The sequence below is a fragment of the Chionomys nivalis genome, chromosome 21 (assembly GCF_950005125.1).
Source record: "Chionomys nivalis chromosome 21, mChiNiv1.1, whole genome shotgun sequence".
Taxonomy (NCBI): domain Eukaryota; kingdom Metazoa; phylum Chordata; class Mammalia; order Rodentia; family Cricetidae; genus Chionomys; species Chionomys nivalis.
The window spans coordinates 21,955,585-21,971,554 of NC_080106.1; the positions used below are offsets into that span (position 1 = coordinate 21,955,585).

At 45.4% G+C, this 15,970-nt stretch overlaps 1 protein-coding gene across 2 annotated transcripts in view; it reads right to left on the reverse strand.

Moving 5' to 3' along the window:
• Positions 1–15,970, reverse strand: part of Gfod2 (Gfo/Idh/MocA-like oxidoreductase domain containing 2) — a 37,357-nt gene that overhangs the window by 6,147 nt on the left and 15,240 nt on the right. For both annotated transcript variants that reach the window (XM_057753763.1, XM_057753762.1), the window contains exon 2: positions 5,960–6,303. In XM_057753763.1, coding sequence (XP_057609746.1) covers positions 5,960–6,218 — 259 coding nt within the window. In that variant the 5' untranslated portion in view covers positions 6,219–6,303. The remainder of the gene's footprint in view (positions 1–5,959; positions 6,304–15,970) is intronic.

A 15,970-nucleotide genomic window follows, 5' to 3' on the forward strand; every position in this document is an offset into this window, starting at 1 on the left:
TCGGTCCCCGGCATGTTTGTTCTCCAGTGCTCATTCCCTCGGTCCCCGGCATGCTTGCTGAGTGTTTTCTGATGAGACCAAAGTGGGATGCAGACGACTTTGGGTGGTCACTGCAGGGCACAGCCTGTCCTGCTGCATGGATCCCGCCCCTCCCACGGGCCCAGCTGGGAAACTCCTCTAGTCGTCCTGCACAAACACTGGCTACCATCGATCATAAATCTTGCAGAAAAAAATGAAAGAAAGGAAGTATGAAAAAATGGCTGGTGTCTCCCATGATGGATGGGCCACAGCCAAATAGCAAGGAAGTGTCAACTATTAGTGGTAAACTTAGACACTTCATAAACAATGACCTGTTAGACACTTCATAAACAATGACCCGCAGCTTGTCTGCCGCTCAGAGTTCTGGCTATCACTATGAAATGATAATCCACTTTATCTGGATGTCTGGAGTAACTGAGGTAACCCAGGTAAGGTGTCTGGCTCAGCACAACCATCAGCGATTCGCGTTTACCAAATCGCTGGAGAGGCTGAATACAGCAGAATGGCTTCTTGAGACTCAGACTTGAAGATTCACACAAATGCTCCGATTTCTAGGCAAATCGTTTGTGTTTGATGTTGAAAATTTCTTCTTCTTCTTGAGGAAGGGGGGGTGTTAAGATAGGGTCTTACTCTGTAAGCCAGCTACCCGCAAACTTACTCTATTATAATATCATATTAGTACTGTTCACGAGGCCTCTCACAGAAAGAGAGGAGCTCTTTAGCAGCTCAGGCCTCACAATGGCCACAGCAGAGATGTTTTTGGCAATCCTGCCAGCTCCCTACTTCCTACACCTATCCCAGCCACCCTGACCCTCAAGATGTCCACAAAACATTTATCATCAATGATATCATCAGTGAGCTCTGGGGATGATGAACCTTAGTGCTCTACCGAGGATACACGCACAACAGCACCCCACGGCGTCACTGTGTCACTGCAACTTAGGGTGCCCTTCCACTTCCTGTCTCCAAACAACAGGCGCGGCAGGATGACACGAGCTAGCTCACTGACTGTAACTACTGCTTCTGGAGGGTCCCCCCATTCGCGATTTCTGGATGAGGGGCAGGAGAATCACGATACTAGAAGTAATTGCCATTTGGCTGTTACACACGTGGCTGATCAGTGAAGTATAACTAGGTTCTCAGCACAAAACCCCACAGAGAGCTGCAGTTCTGACCACTTGAACATGTGCTACAGACAGTTGTGAGCTGCCAAGTGGGTGCAGGGAACTGAATCCGGGTTCTCTGGAAGAGCAACCAGTGCTCTTAACCGCTGAGACGTCTCTTCAGCCTCCCTCCTCACCCCGCCCAACCCACTTTCTTTTTTTAATTAAAAAGGTTTTATGGAGCTGGAGAGATGACTTAGTGGTTAAGAGCACTTGCTTCTCTTGCAGAGAACCAGCACCTACCTGGTGGCTCCCAACCATCTCTAACTCCAGTTCCAGGGGATTTAACTCCTCTTCTGACCTCCTCAGACACCAGGCATGCATGAGGTTCTCATACATACATGCAGACAAACATACATACCCATAAAAGTAAACTTTTAAAAATAGTTTACTTTTATTTTATGTTTATTGGTATTTTCTTGTTTTGTTTTTAGAGACTAGATTTCTCTGTGTAACTTTGGAGCTTGTCCTGGAACTTGCTTTGTAGGCCTAGATCTTCCTCTATTGCTCCTCATCTTATGCTTTGAGTTAGGGTCTCTCTGTCAAACACGAAGCTCACCCATGTCTAGCTAGCCAGAACTCACAGATATCTGCCTGCCCCTGCCTCCCGAGTGCTGGGATTAAAGGCGTGCACCACGACCACCCGGCTGTTCATTGGTGTAAGTGTGTTAGCAGTCTTGGGACTTGAATTATAGACAGCTGTGAACTGCCATGTAGGTGCTGGAAATTGAACCTGGGTCCTATGGAAGAGCAACCAGTATTCTCAACCACTACCATCTTTCTAGCCCGTGTGTGTGTGTGTGTGTGTGTAAACAAGATTTCTCTATGTAGTCCAGGCTGTCATGGAACTCACTATGTAGACCAGGCTAGCCACACAGATCTGCCAGTCTTTGACTTCTGGACGCTTGAATTAAAGGTGCATGCCACCATACCCAGCCAGGTACTAGAAATATGAGCTTGCAAACCAGCAGAGCAGGTTCTCACTCTTGCCTACAGCCCATTCTTTCCTGGCCACCAGCAATATGGACCACATGGACAGAAACTGTAAATGTCGTATTTACCCAGTATGCCAGGTCCTGGGCCAAGCACTGGGGGAACATAGTATCAGTAAAGGATTTAACTTGAAAAGTTACACTTTGGGGGTTCATATGAGCATATGGTAAAAATGTAAACTGCATAGCAGGAATCTGGTCTGGGCTAAGAAACTTCGTAAGGAACTGGAGTTTTTATTTTTAAAGATTTAGTTATTATGTATATGGTATTCTGCCTGCATGTCTGGCTGCAGGCCAGAAGAGGGCACCAGATCTCATTACAGATGGTTGTGAGCCACCATGTGGTTGCTGGGAATTGAACTCAGGACTTCTGGAAGAGCAGCCAGTGTTCTTAACCACTGACTCATCTCTTAAGCCCAGAACTGGAGTTCTTGAGATTAAATTATCTGGGTCAGTGTGCTTAGAGAGTGATCTTTTGTTATTGTAATAGCTTATGAGAAAAGAATTAATAAACTTAATGTGTTATAAAATATATGTAGACATACATGTATATATCTAATCTTAATTAGTTTTGTAAACTTTATTCCTGAGCAACAAAAACTCTTTTAAACAATACAAACACACCAAAAGCAACCAGACCCAAAGTCTACATATCTCGGTGAATTTCTATATATTCTGAAGCTGTGGAGCTTCACATACACTTTCAGTATGGAGTATGTTTTTGTGCACCAAATATGAAAAAATTCTTAGCAGAATTAGAACTAGAAAACAAATCCCTCCTTTTCCTCTTTCATAACTCAGTTGTGGAGCCGGCTGGATGGGTAAGGTGCTGCCGCACACACAAGAACCTGAGTGGATTCAGTGGCCGTGGGAAAACAAGGCACGTGGCAACAACAACTAACTGAGGATACAGGGAGTGGACACAGACAGACGCACCCCAGGGGCTTACTGGCTAGCCAGTCTAGTAAATGGAGAGCTCCTGGTTCAGTGTCTCAAAAAATAAAGTAGATAGGGCTGGAGAGCCCCAAGTCCAATTCCCAGCACCTGCGTGGGCCGCTCATAACTGCCTATAACTCCAGCTCCAGGAGGAGCTGATGGGCTTCCTCCCTGGGCACTCAAGTCACATGCACCCCCCAGCCCTGAAAATTAAAAATGAAATTACCCAATATTAAGCTCTAGCCTCTATGTGTGACATGAAAAGGACATGCATTTCTACACACAGTGTGAACACAAGGACACCACAAACACAAAATCAAAATAAAAAATACTCTAATGAGAAGGAAAAGCAACTTTGACTATTGCCCAAGACTTAGAAAATACCCAAGTAGCATTCCTGGACTGATGTGGAATTCCCCTCTATATGCTGTGAATACCATTGGTGAATAAAGAAACTGCCTTGGACTGTTGATAGGGCAGACTTAGGTAGGTGGGGAAAACTAAACTGAATGCTGGGAGAAAGGAAGCAGAGTGAGGAAAGGTCATGTAGCCCCACTGGAGATAGACGTCAGAACTTTACACAGTATGTTAATAGAAATGGGTTAAATTATGATGTAAGAGTTAGCCAACAAGAAGTTAGAGCTAATGGGCCAAGCAGTGATTTAATTAATACAGTTTCTGTGTGATTATTTTGGGGCTGAGGAGCTGGGAACCAACAAGTTGCCTCCTTGCTACACTGGGCCTCAGTTGCATTTCTTTTTCTTTTGTTTGGGGTACTGGGGATTGAACCCAAAGTCTCTGCACACTAGCTCTGCCTGAGCTATACCTCCAAGTCCCAGTGAGCCTCAGATTCAGAGGAAAACTGAGGAGTCGTCTCTCCTTCCAAGTGTGGGTTCAAGGGATCAAACTCGAGTTGTCAGCCTTGGCAGCAAAGTGCCCTGAGTCACCAAGCCTCTCACTAGTCCTCTCTTATCTTTCTTTTTTTTTCTTTTATTTTCTTTTCTTTTTGGTTTTTAGAGACAGAGTTTTTCTGTGTAGCTCTGGCTGTCCTGGAACTCACTTTGTAGACCAGGTTGGCCTGGAGCTCACAGAGATCCACCTATCTCTGCCTCCCAAGAGCTGGGATTAAAGGCCATCACCACCTTGCTTTCCTTTTCTTTCTTAAACACAATTTTTCATGTATTCCATGCTGCCCTTGGCCTCATTATGGAGTCAAAAGCCAAAAACAATTTGATCTGGTCTTCCTGCCCCACTTCCCAAATGCTGGTGTTAAGAGTATACACATACCACCATATTTAGTCTTCTGTGGCTCTGGAGACTGAACCCTGATTTTCATACATGCTAAGCGCTCTACCAACTGAACCACATCCTTTACAGAAGAACAAAGACAGTGCTATGGGTCTGTGACCCTTCACCCACAGTGTGCATCAGAACCACCTAGGAAGCTGCCAACCCCAGCGAGGGAGCAAATCCGGGAGCTGGAGACACCGCAGTGCGACTCTCACGGCTGTCCCAGGTGACATCATTTCTTTGGTGGGGCTGTGCGGGGACCCTGCAGTGTGGGGGGTGGGGGAACGGGAAAGCTCCGTCAGCCTCTTCCACAGCACTGAGTCGAGGCAGAGCTCTGAGAAAGTGAGACGCCCGCAGGCCTGGCTGTTCTACTTGATGCCACCGAAAGCCAGAGGCATGAGAAGTCTAAGAGGACATCGGCTGGGCCACACATGTCTTCATGTCTGCAAGTCTATGTCCGTGTTATGTGCCTCACATTGCTGTTTTTACCCTCTGCACCTTTTATATGCTTACCATATTCCAGCACAACCCAAGGAACATGTCCAGTTACATGGAAGCTATAGGTAAGTGTGAAAACCTCGTATATGCTCCAGGTCGAAGGGAGCTCAGTTAAAATTAGACTATTCTGACGTCTACTAAGGACTGTCTTGTCTTCTGTCAACTCTAAACAGACTGCAGTTGGAAAGCTTGGAACCTTAACTTAAAAAACAAAGAAAAAGAGCAAGAGAGATCCAATAACAGAAAGAAAAGAAGCCAGGAGTAGTTGTCACGCACACGCGCGCGCGCACACACACACTCCCAGCACTCAGAAGGGCGAGGCAGGATTTGAGTTGGGGGGGGGACAGCCTGAACTACATAGGTAAACTCTTGTCTCAAGATATGTATGATGAAAGAAAAATCTGTCCATAGTTCACAATCAAGTGGAATTCACTAGGAACTGAAGATTGACAGGGCCACACCTAGCCAGGGTCAGAGGTCCCCAAGCCTAGTTTCCCAAGGGAGTGGAAATGTAAGCGAGCTGTCCCGTGGTTGGTGTCGGGAAAGCCAGGGCTGACAGACAGCCTTCCTGCTGTCTGGCAGTGTGAGATTGCAGCTTGCCAGGAAGGGTGGTGCTCACTACAGTCAAGGGCTGACAAAGCACGGGAAACGGCATTCTAGACAGCCTCTGCTCCTTCCTGCGGGGCCCTGTGCTACACAACGGCAGAGCACACGCAGCGGTCACAACTGATCCGCAGGGTCCAGAGGCAGACCTGAGAGTCAACAACCACACATCTCTAGCTCCTTGACGGGCTGAGCATCGGCTCAGAGGGTTACTAGTGAGCAGAGGGCACAGAAGGTCGAGCTATTCTCTCCTCTTGAGAGCTTTTAGAATCAATCTCCAACATCCCTTTCCCAGCCATGTCCCAAGCGATGTCCCACATCACAGCTACGCGCAGACACAGACAAAGAAGGAATGCCCAGGCCTGTGAGAGGGCAGTGAGCTGTAGAGGACTGCCCAAAGGGAAACACATTCCCCTGCTGCGGTCTGAAGGTACATACCTAGAGCCTTCACGGATATCTGTCGGGTGAGCGGAGGTGGGATGTTGATGCACACCAGGTCTACATCTTGATGCAGCAAGACGTCATCTGTCCGGCTGGTGTAGAAAGTGATGTTCATCTCCTCGGCCAGCTGCTTTGCTTCCTCGTCAGTCTTCCCCCACAGGGCCTCCACAGTGAACCCCTCTGCCCTCAGCAGCGGGACTAGGACCCGGGCTGAGCTGCCAGTCCCAAACACGCCCACTCCTGGCAGCAACTTCATTCTGGCCTCTGCTCAACGACTCATCTCCTTACAAGGGTCTCCAGGATGGAGCTGACCTTCCCATAGTCCCGGTCAAACATGGTTCCTAAAACAGTAAGAAACAAACTGGTTAGTGGGGGAGATCATACTCAGTGGAACCTACATTCTTGGATAATTTGAAAACAATTAAGTTTTCTGACCCCAAAAAACAAATGAAGTATTTTTCCAATATGAAAAGCTGAAGGATTTTGTTCCTTGAACACTGATACCACAGTCACCTGTTAGACACAGAGAAAACAAAACAAAACAAACAAGCCGGGCGGTGGTGGCGCATGCCTTTCATCCCAGCACTCGGGAGGCAGAGGCAGGTGGATCTTTGTGAGTTTGAGGCCAGCCTGGTCTACAAGAACTAGTTCCAGGACAGACTCCAAAGCTACAGAGAAACCCTGTCTCAAAAAGCCAAGAAAACAAAAACAAAAACAATAAGTGAGGGGGGTCAAATCTGAGCAAGTAATTTAGCCTTCAAGGCTTCAATCACAAAAAAGGACTGATCTTAAATTTCCTTCTCTTAAAAAGTATTTACTTGATGTGTGTGTGTGTGTACCTGATGTCGGTACATTGCGCAGATGCTGGGAACTGAACCCAGGTCCTCCACAAAAGGAGTAATACTCTTAAGCACTGAGTTATTTCTCCAGCCCTTAAAGTTTTCTTTTTTTTTTTTTTTTTGGTTTTTCGAGACAGGGTTTCTCTGTGGTTTTGGAGCCTGTCCTGGAACTAGCTCTTGTAGACCAGGCTGGTCTCGAACTCACAGAGATCCGCCTGCCTCTGCCTCCCGAGTGCTGGGATTAAAGGCGTGCGCCACCACCGCCCGGCCCCTTAAAGTTTTCTTGCTGCAAACATTTAGCAGCTTCACAATAGGACAGTGGGAAAAAGTAGGAACTAAAAAGCAGCAGCTGCAGCTGCAGCACTATGAAGACAAGCACCTAGAGGGAGCCTCAGGCAGGCGTGTGGGGCATGCGAGGGCATCCTGGCCTAGAGAACAAGAGTCTGTCTCAAAAAAAGATTGAAAAAAACATCAGGAAAAACAAGGAAGTGAAGCATGGTGACACACTCCTTTAATCCCAGCACTCAGGGGGCAGAGGTAGACGAACCTCTGAATTTGAGTCCAGTGTGGTCTACATACAGAGTTCCAGGACACCCAGGGCTATACAGAGACCTTGTCTCAAAACAAAACAAACCAAAACACCAAAAACAAAACAAAAAACTAAAAAACAAGGGCAGCTAATAAAAATGACAGATTAGCCGGGCAGTGGTGGCGCACGCCTTTAATCCCAGCACTTGGGAGGCAGAGGCAGGCGAATGTCTGTGAGTTCGAGGCCAGCCTGGTCTACAAGAGCTAGTTCCGGAACAGGCTTCAAAGCCACAGAGAAATCCTGTCTCGAAAAACAAAAAAAAAACAAAAAACAAAAAACAAAAAAAAGACAGATTAGATAAATAACACTGGGCACTAAAACCATGTAGCAGCCGGGCGGTGGTGGTGCACGCCTTTAATCCCAGCACTCAGGAGGCAGAGGCAGGCGGATCTCTGTGAGTTCGAGACCAGCCTGGTCTACAAGAGCTAGTTCCAGGACAGGCTCCAAAACCACAGAGAAACCCTGTCTTGAAAAACCAAAAATAAAATAAAATAAAACCATGCAGCACAGGGCCCTCGACCCCTGAAAGGCACTGCCGCACGCTCACTGGGGAAAGGGAGAGTATCTGGTTCACAAGGTACCCTGCATCATCCTGTCCTGGATGTGCCTTTGAGGACACTGAAACAAGCATGACTCCTGCAGTCAGCAACTCAGAACCTCTAGGACTTTTTGTTTGGTTTGTGTATATGTCATTAGCATGTTAGTTTGTTTGCTTATTTATAGACAGGGTCTTGCGCATCCTAGGGTAGCCTCAACCTATGAACCACACTTGGTTTTAGGTGCTAGGGAATGAACCTAGGGCTTCATGTGCCAGACAAAGTTTCCTACCAAGTGAAGACATTCTCAGCTCTGGTTTGTGCTCTCCACTATCGATGTGGAGCCTGGCTGGCCCCTGTCACTACCATTGGGATTTTGTCTTACCCAATTTATTTACTTTAAACACAGGGTCTACTATGAAGGCCTGTGTGCCTGGAATTCAATATGTAGATCAGGCTGCCCTCAGACGTACAGAGATATACCTATCGTTGCCTTTCATGTTGGGACTTAAGGTCTAAGTCACTATGCCTGGCTCTGCAGACCACTGATTATTAAAAGCCAGGGATAGGGGCTGCAGAGATGGCTCAGCAGTTAAGAGCACTTGCTGTTCTTCCAGAGGACCCGGGATCAATTCCCAACACCCACATGGCACCTCACAACTGTCTGTAACTCAAGTTCCAGGGTATCCGACTCCCTCAAACACCAATGCATATAAAAATTAGAAAAAAAGCCAGAGATGTCCATATTCTCTCTAAAATTATGCCCAGGACAACATATCTCTTCCCATTTCACACTGCACTCCTAACTACTCTAGTTATATATGCTGCATATATAAATAAATAGCATATGCATACGTATCAATATTTATTTTTTAAAATGGGTTTTTTCTGTATAGCCCTGGCTGTCCTGGAACTAACTCTATTTATAGGCTGGACCGGCCATATCAGAGATCCATTGGCTTCTGCCTCCCAAGTGTTGGGATTAAAAGGCATGCATCAGCGATGGCAGCAGCACCCACCTTTAATCCCAGCACCTGAGAGGCAGAGACAGGCGGATCTCTATAGAGCTAGTTCCAGGACATGCTCCAAAGCTACACAGAGAGGCGCTGTCTCAAAAAATCCAAAAAGAAAAAAAAAGCATGCACCACTGTCCATGGATATAAACACACACACACATTCTTAAGCATTGGTGGTGTAAAATAACAACTTAGATTTTTTTTAATAACCTGTTTCACTACCACTGACTCAAGAGAGGTCAGTTTCATTAACACCCATAGAGGAGCCTCTGAGGAAGCTAAATGGCATGAAACTAAGCAAGCTGGATGACTGGGTATTTCCTGCTCAAGCAGGAACAGCTAGTTTTTCTGGTTTATTTTGGTGGCTACTCTTTCTCGCCCTTAAATTTCTGACTTTTTGTCTTAAAGTCATTGCATATGCCTTTCCCATGCCCCTGAAGATCTAGACAAGTCCAGCCTCATCAAGTTCATGTGAGTTCCAATCACCACGTCTCTCAGGAATGCAGAGTACTAGGTGATGGGGTGGCAGGCTGGAGCTTAGAGGCAGGGATTCAAATCTAACTTCGCCACTTACCAGCAGGGTGGCCTTCACATGGGTGGCCAAGGACTTGGTCACTTGCTTTCTCTCCAACTCACCCCCTCCTGGTTTTTGAGACAATGTTTCATACTATAGCCTAGAACTGTGTAACCAAGACAGACCTCCAACTCACAGCAATGTGCCTGTCTCAGCTTTTACACCCGTGTACTTGTGTAGACAGAAGGCTCAGCTTTTTAAAAAAATTATGTATCTTTGGACTTATAGTCTCTGTATGTGTGGAAGAGAGATAAGACATGAGCAAAGTACAATGAGATATTATATATATAATATATATATTATTTATTTATATATATTTTCAAACACACACACACATATATATGTAACTAAGCCGGGCGGTGGTGACGCACGCCTTTAATCCCTGCACTCGGGAGGCAGAGGCAGGTGGATCTCAGTGAGTCTGAGGCTAGCCTGGTCTACAGAGCTAGTTCCAGGACAGCCAAGACTGCTATAGTGAAATACAGGGACATATATTGAGATTCATCGTTTTATGTTTGCTGGTTTTAAACGGAAAGAAGGGCTTATTTCGGTTTCTAGTCTTAGAGGATGGCCTATCATGGCATAAGACAACAGCTGCAGGAGGCGGCTGGCCACATGGAGTCCAGTCAAGGAGCAGAGAGCAATAAAATCATCTTTTTTTTAGAGATAGGACCTCATGTATTTCAAGTTAGCCTTTAACTCACTGCATAGCTGAAGGTGACCTTGAACTCCTGCTACTTGTACCTACCAAGTGCACCATCACAACCAGCTCTCAAAGGTGCATGCTTTTCTGAATTTGAATTATTTATTATTGTTGCTGGGCTATGGTGGTGCACGCCTTTAACCCTAGTACTTGGAAGGCAGAGGCAGGCGGATCTCTGTAAGTTCAAGGCCAGTCTGGTCTACAGAGCTAGTTCCAGGACAGCTAGGGCTGTTACACAGAGAAAACCCATCTCAGGAAAAAAAAAAAACAACTTATTATTGTTATATGTGTTTGAGTGTAACATGCACATCTCAAGGCATACAGGTCGAGGTCAGAGAATAACTGGGAGTTAGTTGTCTCCACCATGCGTTCTGGGGACCAGACTGAGGTCATCACACTAGTGCAGCGAGTGCCTGTGCCCGCTGAGTCATCTCACTGGCCCCAAATTTCATTTTCAAATAACCAATAAATAGTGATATCTAATATTCAGAAGTAGCAAAATAAACAAGTAAATAAATAGTAGGGACTATAGAGACAGCTCGGGGTACAAATGCTTGCAATGTGAACATGAAGACATGAATTCAAATTCCAACACCTATGTTCAAAGCCAAGTATGGCTTTGTGAGCCTACAACCCCAGCAGTTGGGACACAGAGACAGGTGGTTCCCAAGAGCTTGTTGGCCAGTCAGTCTAGCCAGAATGGTAAACTTCTGGTTCAAGGAGAGACCCTGTCTCACCGGAATAAGGTACAGAGTAATAGAGGAGGCCATCTGGCATCTTTCTCTGGCTCCCAAAGACACATGCCCAGATGTAGGCACCACACCCTCCACACACAAATCAAACCAACAGCTCTGCAGGACAACAAAGGTGACCCTGAGCTGGCTGCACGGACACACCCCATCAGGCAGTATCAGCTGTCTTTAAGTCCACATAATCTTGTCTTAAAGCTGGGAAAACAGACTTTTCCATAGCTGGCTGTGAGCAGCAGACTTGTGGAAACTGCCACAGGCTACTTGGCTCTCCTGAGACTCTGGAAGCTACTATCAGACACGTGTGGCCTTAGAGCAGCTCGACTTAGTGATGGCTGAGAGCCGGACCGGCTCCTTCTTCTGTCAAGCTTGCCTGCCTCAGGTCTACCACGCAGCCAACGCAATCTGTTCACGTTTTACATCTTTGTTTCTTAATTTTATTTTATGTGTTTTGCCAGTATGTATGTCTATGTGAGGGTCAGATTACCTGAAACTAGAGTTACAGACAGTTGTAAGTTGCCATGTGGGTGGTGGGAATTGAACCTGGATCCTCTGAAGAGCAGTCAGTGCTCTTAACCACTGAGCCATCTCTCCAGCCCCCTACGTACATCTTTAAGGATGTTTAATAGGGGCTGTGGGTATAAAAACATGGAAACCCTAATCAGGAGATGACGAGTCAGAAAGGTGGGCAGGAGCCAGAGCTGGCAGCACTAAGTGGTAGTCTAAGGATGGGCTCTGGCGGATGATATGTTCAGGCCTCCTGCCTCCGGATCCAGAAGGCCAATCTCTAAGGAGCAAGACTCCAGGTCTTCTGGCTTCCTCTGTGTCACTAGAAGATATCTGAGAGTTGGAAAGTCAAGGCTCTTATCCCGTGATCTCTCTTTTTCAAAGATATGGTTCTAGCAGGATTTATGTTCTTCAACTGAGGCTCCTGTTCCAGCCACACCCACTTTTCCTCCATTGTATCTGGGCTAGGAGCATGACCAGGTACAGTCAGTCCTGACAGTCTCTTGGTGCCCTACTATCCCTTACAGGGCCATTCACGCAACTGTAAACAATCCCTTTACCCAAGGTCTCTTGTTAATCTCTGAGTGTACTGGTTGTTTCCTGTAAGCAGCTGAATACCATTAATTTCCTTTTTAAAGTTGGCACAAGGATGAAGGCAGAATAGATTTAGGAGACATTTGATTAAAAAGAAAGAGTTACAGGCTAGCGAGAGGGCTCAGAGGTTAAGAGCACTGGCTGATCTTCAGAGGTCCCAAGTTCAATTCTCAGCAACCACGTAGTGGCTTATAACCATCTGTAATGAGATCTGGTGCCCTCTCTTGGCCTGTAGGGATACACACAGACAGAACACTATACAGAATAAATAGATCTTTAAAAAAAACAAAACAAAAAACTATCTAGTAGTACATGTGTATACATACACAACTAAGTTTAAAATAAATATAGACAGTAGAGGCACACACCATTAATTCCAGAACTAAGAAGGCAGAAGCAAGTGAATCTTGTTCGAGGCAAGTTCAACACCAGCCTAGTTTACAGAGCAAGTTTTTTTTTTTTTTTTTTTTTTGGTTTGGTTTGGTTTGGTTTTTGGCGGGGCAGGGTTTCTCTGTGTAACCCTGGTTGCCCTGGAACTCACTCTGTAGACCAGGCTGCCCTCAAACTCAGAGATCCGCCTGCCTCTGCCTCCCGAGTGGAATTAAAGATGTGCGCCACCACCACCTGTATGCGTTTAATCTTTTTCAACAACACACATCTGAATGCCTGAAATTCAGAAACTCAGAAAACTGGTATGAAGCCAAGCACAGTGGCACATGTTACGTAGTTTGGAAGGCTGAGGTGAAAGAATCATTTCAGCAACGAGTTCAAGGTTAGCCTGGACAACATTGTAAGGAGCCATTGGGAGGAAGTTGAGGAGAAAATACTTGAAAAAAGAAGAAGCAACAATTCTGTGGGGTGAAAATGCAACAGGATACGGTCACTTTGTTTTCGTTGTTGGCTTAGCTTGGCGCTTTAAGACAATCTCATTCTCTAGCCTAGGCTGGCCTCAAACTTAAGGTGATTCTCCTGCCTCAGCTTTCCAAGTGCTGGAGTTAGAGGTATAAGCCAAAACATCAGGTTGATAGAGCCACTTTGAAACACAGTTTGTCATTTTATAAACTTAAATATATACCTTTTCCGAGCTCACTGTGTGTAGCCTGGACAAAATGGACAAAAATAGATCAGTGGCTGTATGAGGCTAAGATATAAACAGACATGAGGGTGTGTGCGTGTTAGTCTGTATCTTAACCATAGCTGTGGTTACATGTTTGTCAAAACTTAACACTGTACACTAAAAGGAGGTAAATTTTACTGGTACATAAATAATCCTCCGCCAAGGGCATAGCCCATTTGATACAGTGTTGGTCTAGCATACACAAGGCTCTTCCTCTCCTGCACCCCCTACCCGGCACTGATACAGTGGAAATGCCTGAAATACCGATACTTGGGAAGTAGGAAGATCAGAAGTCCAAAGTCATTACTGGTTACATTGGGAGTTTAAGGTTATCCTCAATAAACAAACTAAGAATAAATCAATTGCATTTCAACAAATGGCAGTAATGTTCTAAGCCTAAATAACTTAAGAAACTGTAGTGCCCTAAAGAGAAAGAAACATGAACCAATTCTAATCTGATGCCTGGTTTTATAAATAAAGCTTTGTTGGAACACAGTCACGCCCACCCATTTACCCATTCTTTTAAATTATTATTTATTTATCTTATGAGCAATTGGCCTGCATATATGTCTGTGCACCATACTCATACCTGTGAATTTGTTTGTAATTGAACTGCACAGTTCTAAAGTGTGACCTCTGCAGATGATGAAATCTACTGCACTATCACAGGGCTGGCTCCCCTGGGGAGCCTTTAAGACTGCTGCCCAGCAGAAGCCTCCTGATGAAGAACAAGTGCATCCCACTGGCCTCCAGGGTCAGTCCAAGTGGGTTTTCAATGACCCTCAGAAAAGCTGTCTGCCTTTATAAAACTCACCTAAACTACAGGGACAATGGCCTCTTTGCCCACTGTCCACTCTCACCCCTTGAGAGTATTTGTTTTTTTTATTACTCTGTAATAAAATGCCTGTCTTCGACACTACATTCTGTGTTTCATCTGAATTCTTACAATGGTCAAAGGAGCAGGGAAGTAAGGGAGTCCAGACAGAGATCTCAATGACAACACTGTTTGGCCAACAGCGGTAGGACACAAGCTTGAAAAACACCGTTGCTAAGGGAGGTCCTACTACTCAAGATATCTGCGGCCATCAGATAAGTGCAAAGCCATGGGATCATGAGAGACGTGACCAAATTATTCCCACTACCTCGTCTGACACTGAGCCAACTGCCAGTTATGAGTGAGATTATGCCAGGCCATCAGGTCCATCTGAACTGACTTAGACCAGACCACTCCAGGAAGCATGAGAAATACACATCTGTCTTAAGTTCTTGGATTTTGAGGCTGTTTGTTATACAGTTAAGAAATTACCTAATACACTTCATATCAACTAAACTCCTACAACCTTCATAGGCCCCACCCCAGAGTCCAGCCTGTTCTGGTCTGTTCACCTGGTTTAACAATAGCCCAATTAAGTGGAGGCCCAGGGCTACAAATAAGCTCTGTTCTTGCTGCCCATTATACTTTCTATCAAACAGCTTGGATGCCTTCAATTAGTATCAGTCTTGGAGAGTGAACTCAAGAGTTTCACTAAGCGTTCTACCAGCCTACATGGGTGCTGTGAACTGAACCCAGGTCCTCTGTAAGAACAGCAAGTGCTCTTAACAGCTGAGCTGTCTCTCCAGCCCCAGAACAGTGAAAGTTAAAAAACAGTAATAATAATAAGGTTTGAAACACTTGCCTATCTGCATGAGGCTGGGTTCAATTTTGAACAAAGCAAGAAAGAGTAACAATCCCAAAGTGTGCAGATGACATGGAACAAATGGAAATCTCATATGTTTATGGTGGAGGTAAAGAACAATACAATTGCCAGGCAGTGGCGGCACACACCTTTAATCCCAGCACTTGGGAGATAGAGGCAGGCGGATCTCTATGAGTTTGAAGCCACCTGGTTTACAGAATGAGTTACAGGATAGGCTCCAAAGCTACAGAGAAACCTTGCCTCGAAACAACAACAAAAAGATAAAACAATACAACTACTTCAGAAATTTTTTTTTTAAATATTTATTTATTTGTTATGTATACAATATTCTGTCTGTGTGTATGCCTGCAGGCCAGAAGAGGGCACCAGACCCCATTATAGATGGCTGTGAGCCACCATGTGGTTGCTGGGAATTGAACTCAGGACCTTCTGGAAGAGCAGGCAATGCTCTTAACCTCTGAGCCATCTCTCCAGCCCCTTCAGAAATTAAGAGGGTTTTTTTTTTGTTTGTTTGACACAGGTCTTTCTACATAGCCCCGGTTGTCCTGAAACCTACTATGTGGACCAGACTGGCCTCCAACTCAACAGAGATCCACCTGCCTCTGTCTCCTGGGTGCTGGGATTAAAGGTTGCACATCCAGCTAAAGTGATAGTTCTAAAGAATGAATGTATACATATGTGAGTTCACCTGTAACATTTCCGTTCCTAGATATTTATCCAAGGAAAGAAAACTCCTGGCCACTAAAAAATGTATACAAATGTTCACAATCAACTTAAACTGGAAACAAACTGAAATGCTTATCAATATGAGAACGGAGAAACCAATGGTGGTGCTGTGATACAGTGGAACACAGTAAAGCAGTACAAACGAACCATCAATACAAGCAACAATATGCACGGGCCACAAAACATTACAGCCACTGAAGGCTGTCAGGCAGCTCTCGGGCTGCAAAGACGATGGCTCAGCAGTTAAGAGCACTGGCTGCTCTTCCAGGGGTCTTGAATTCAATTCCCAGAAAAAAAAAAATTTCCCGTTCTCTAAAGAACAGACAAGCCTTACAGTGACCATTGCCCAACAGTGCCAGCG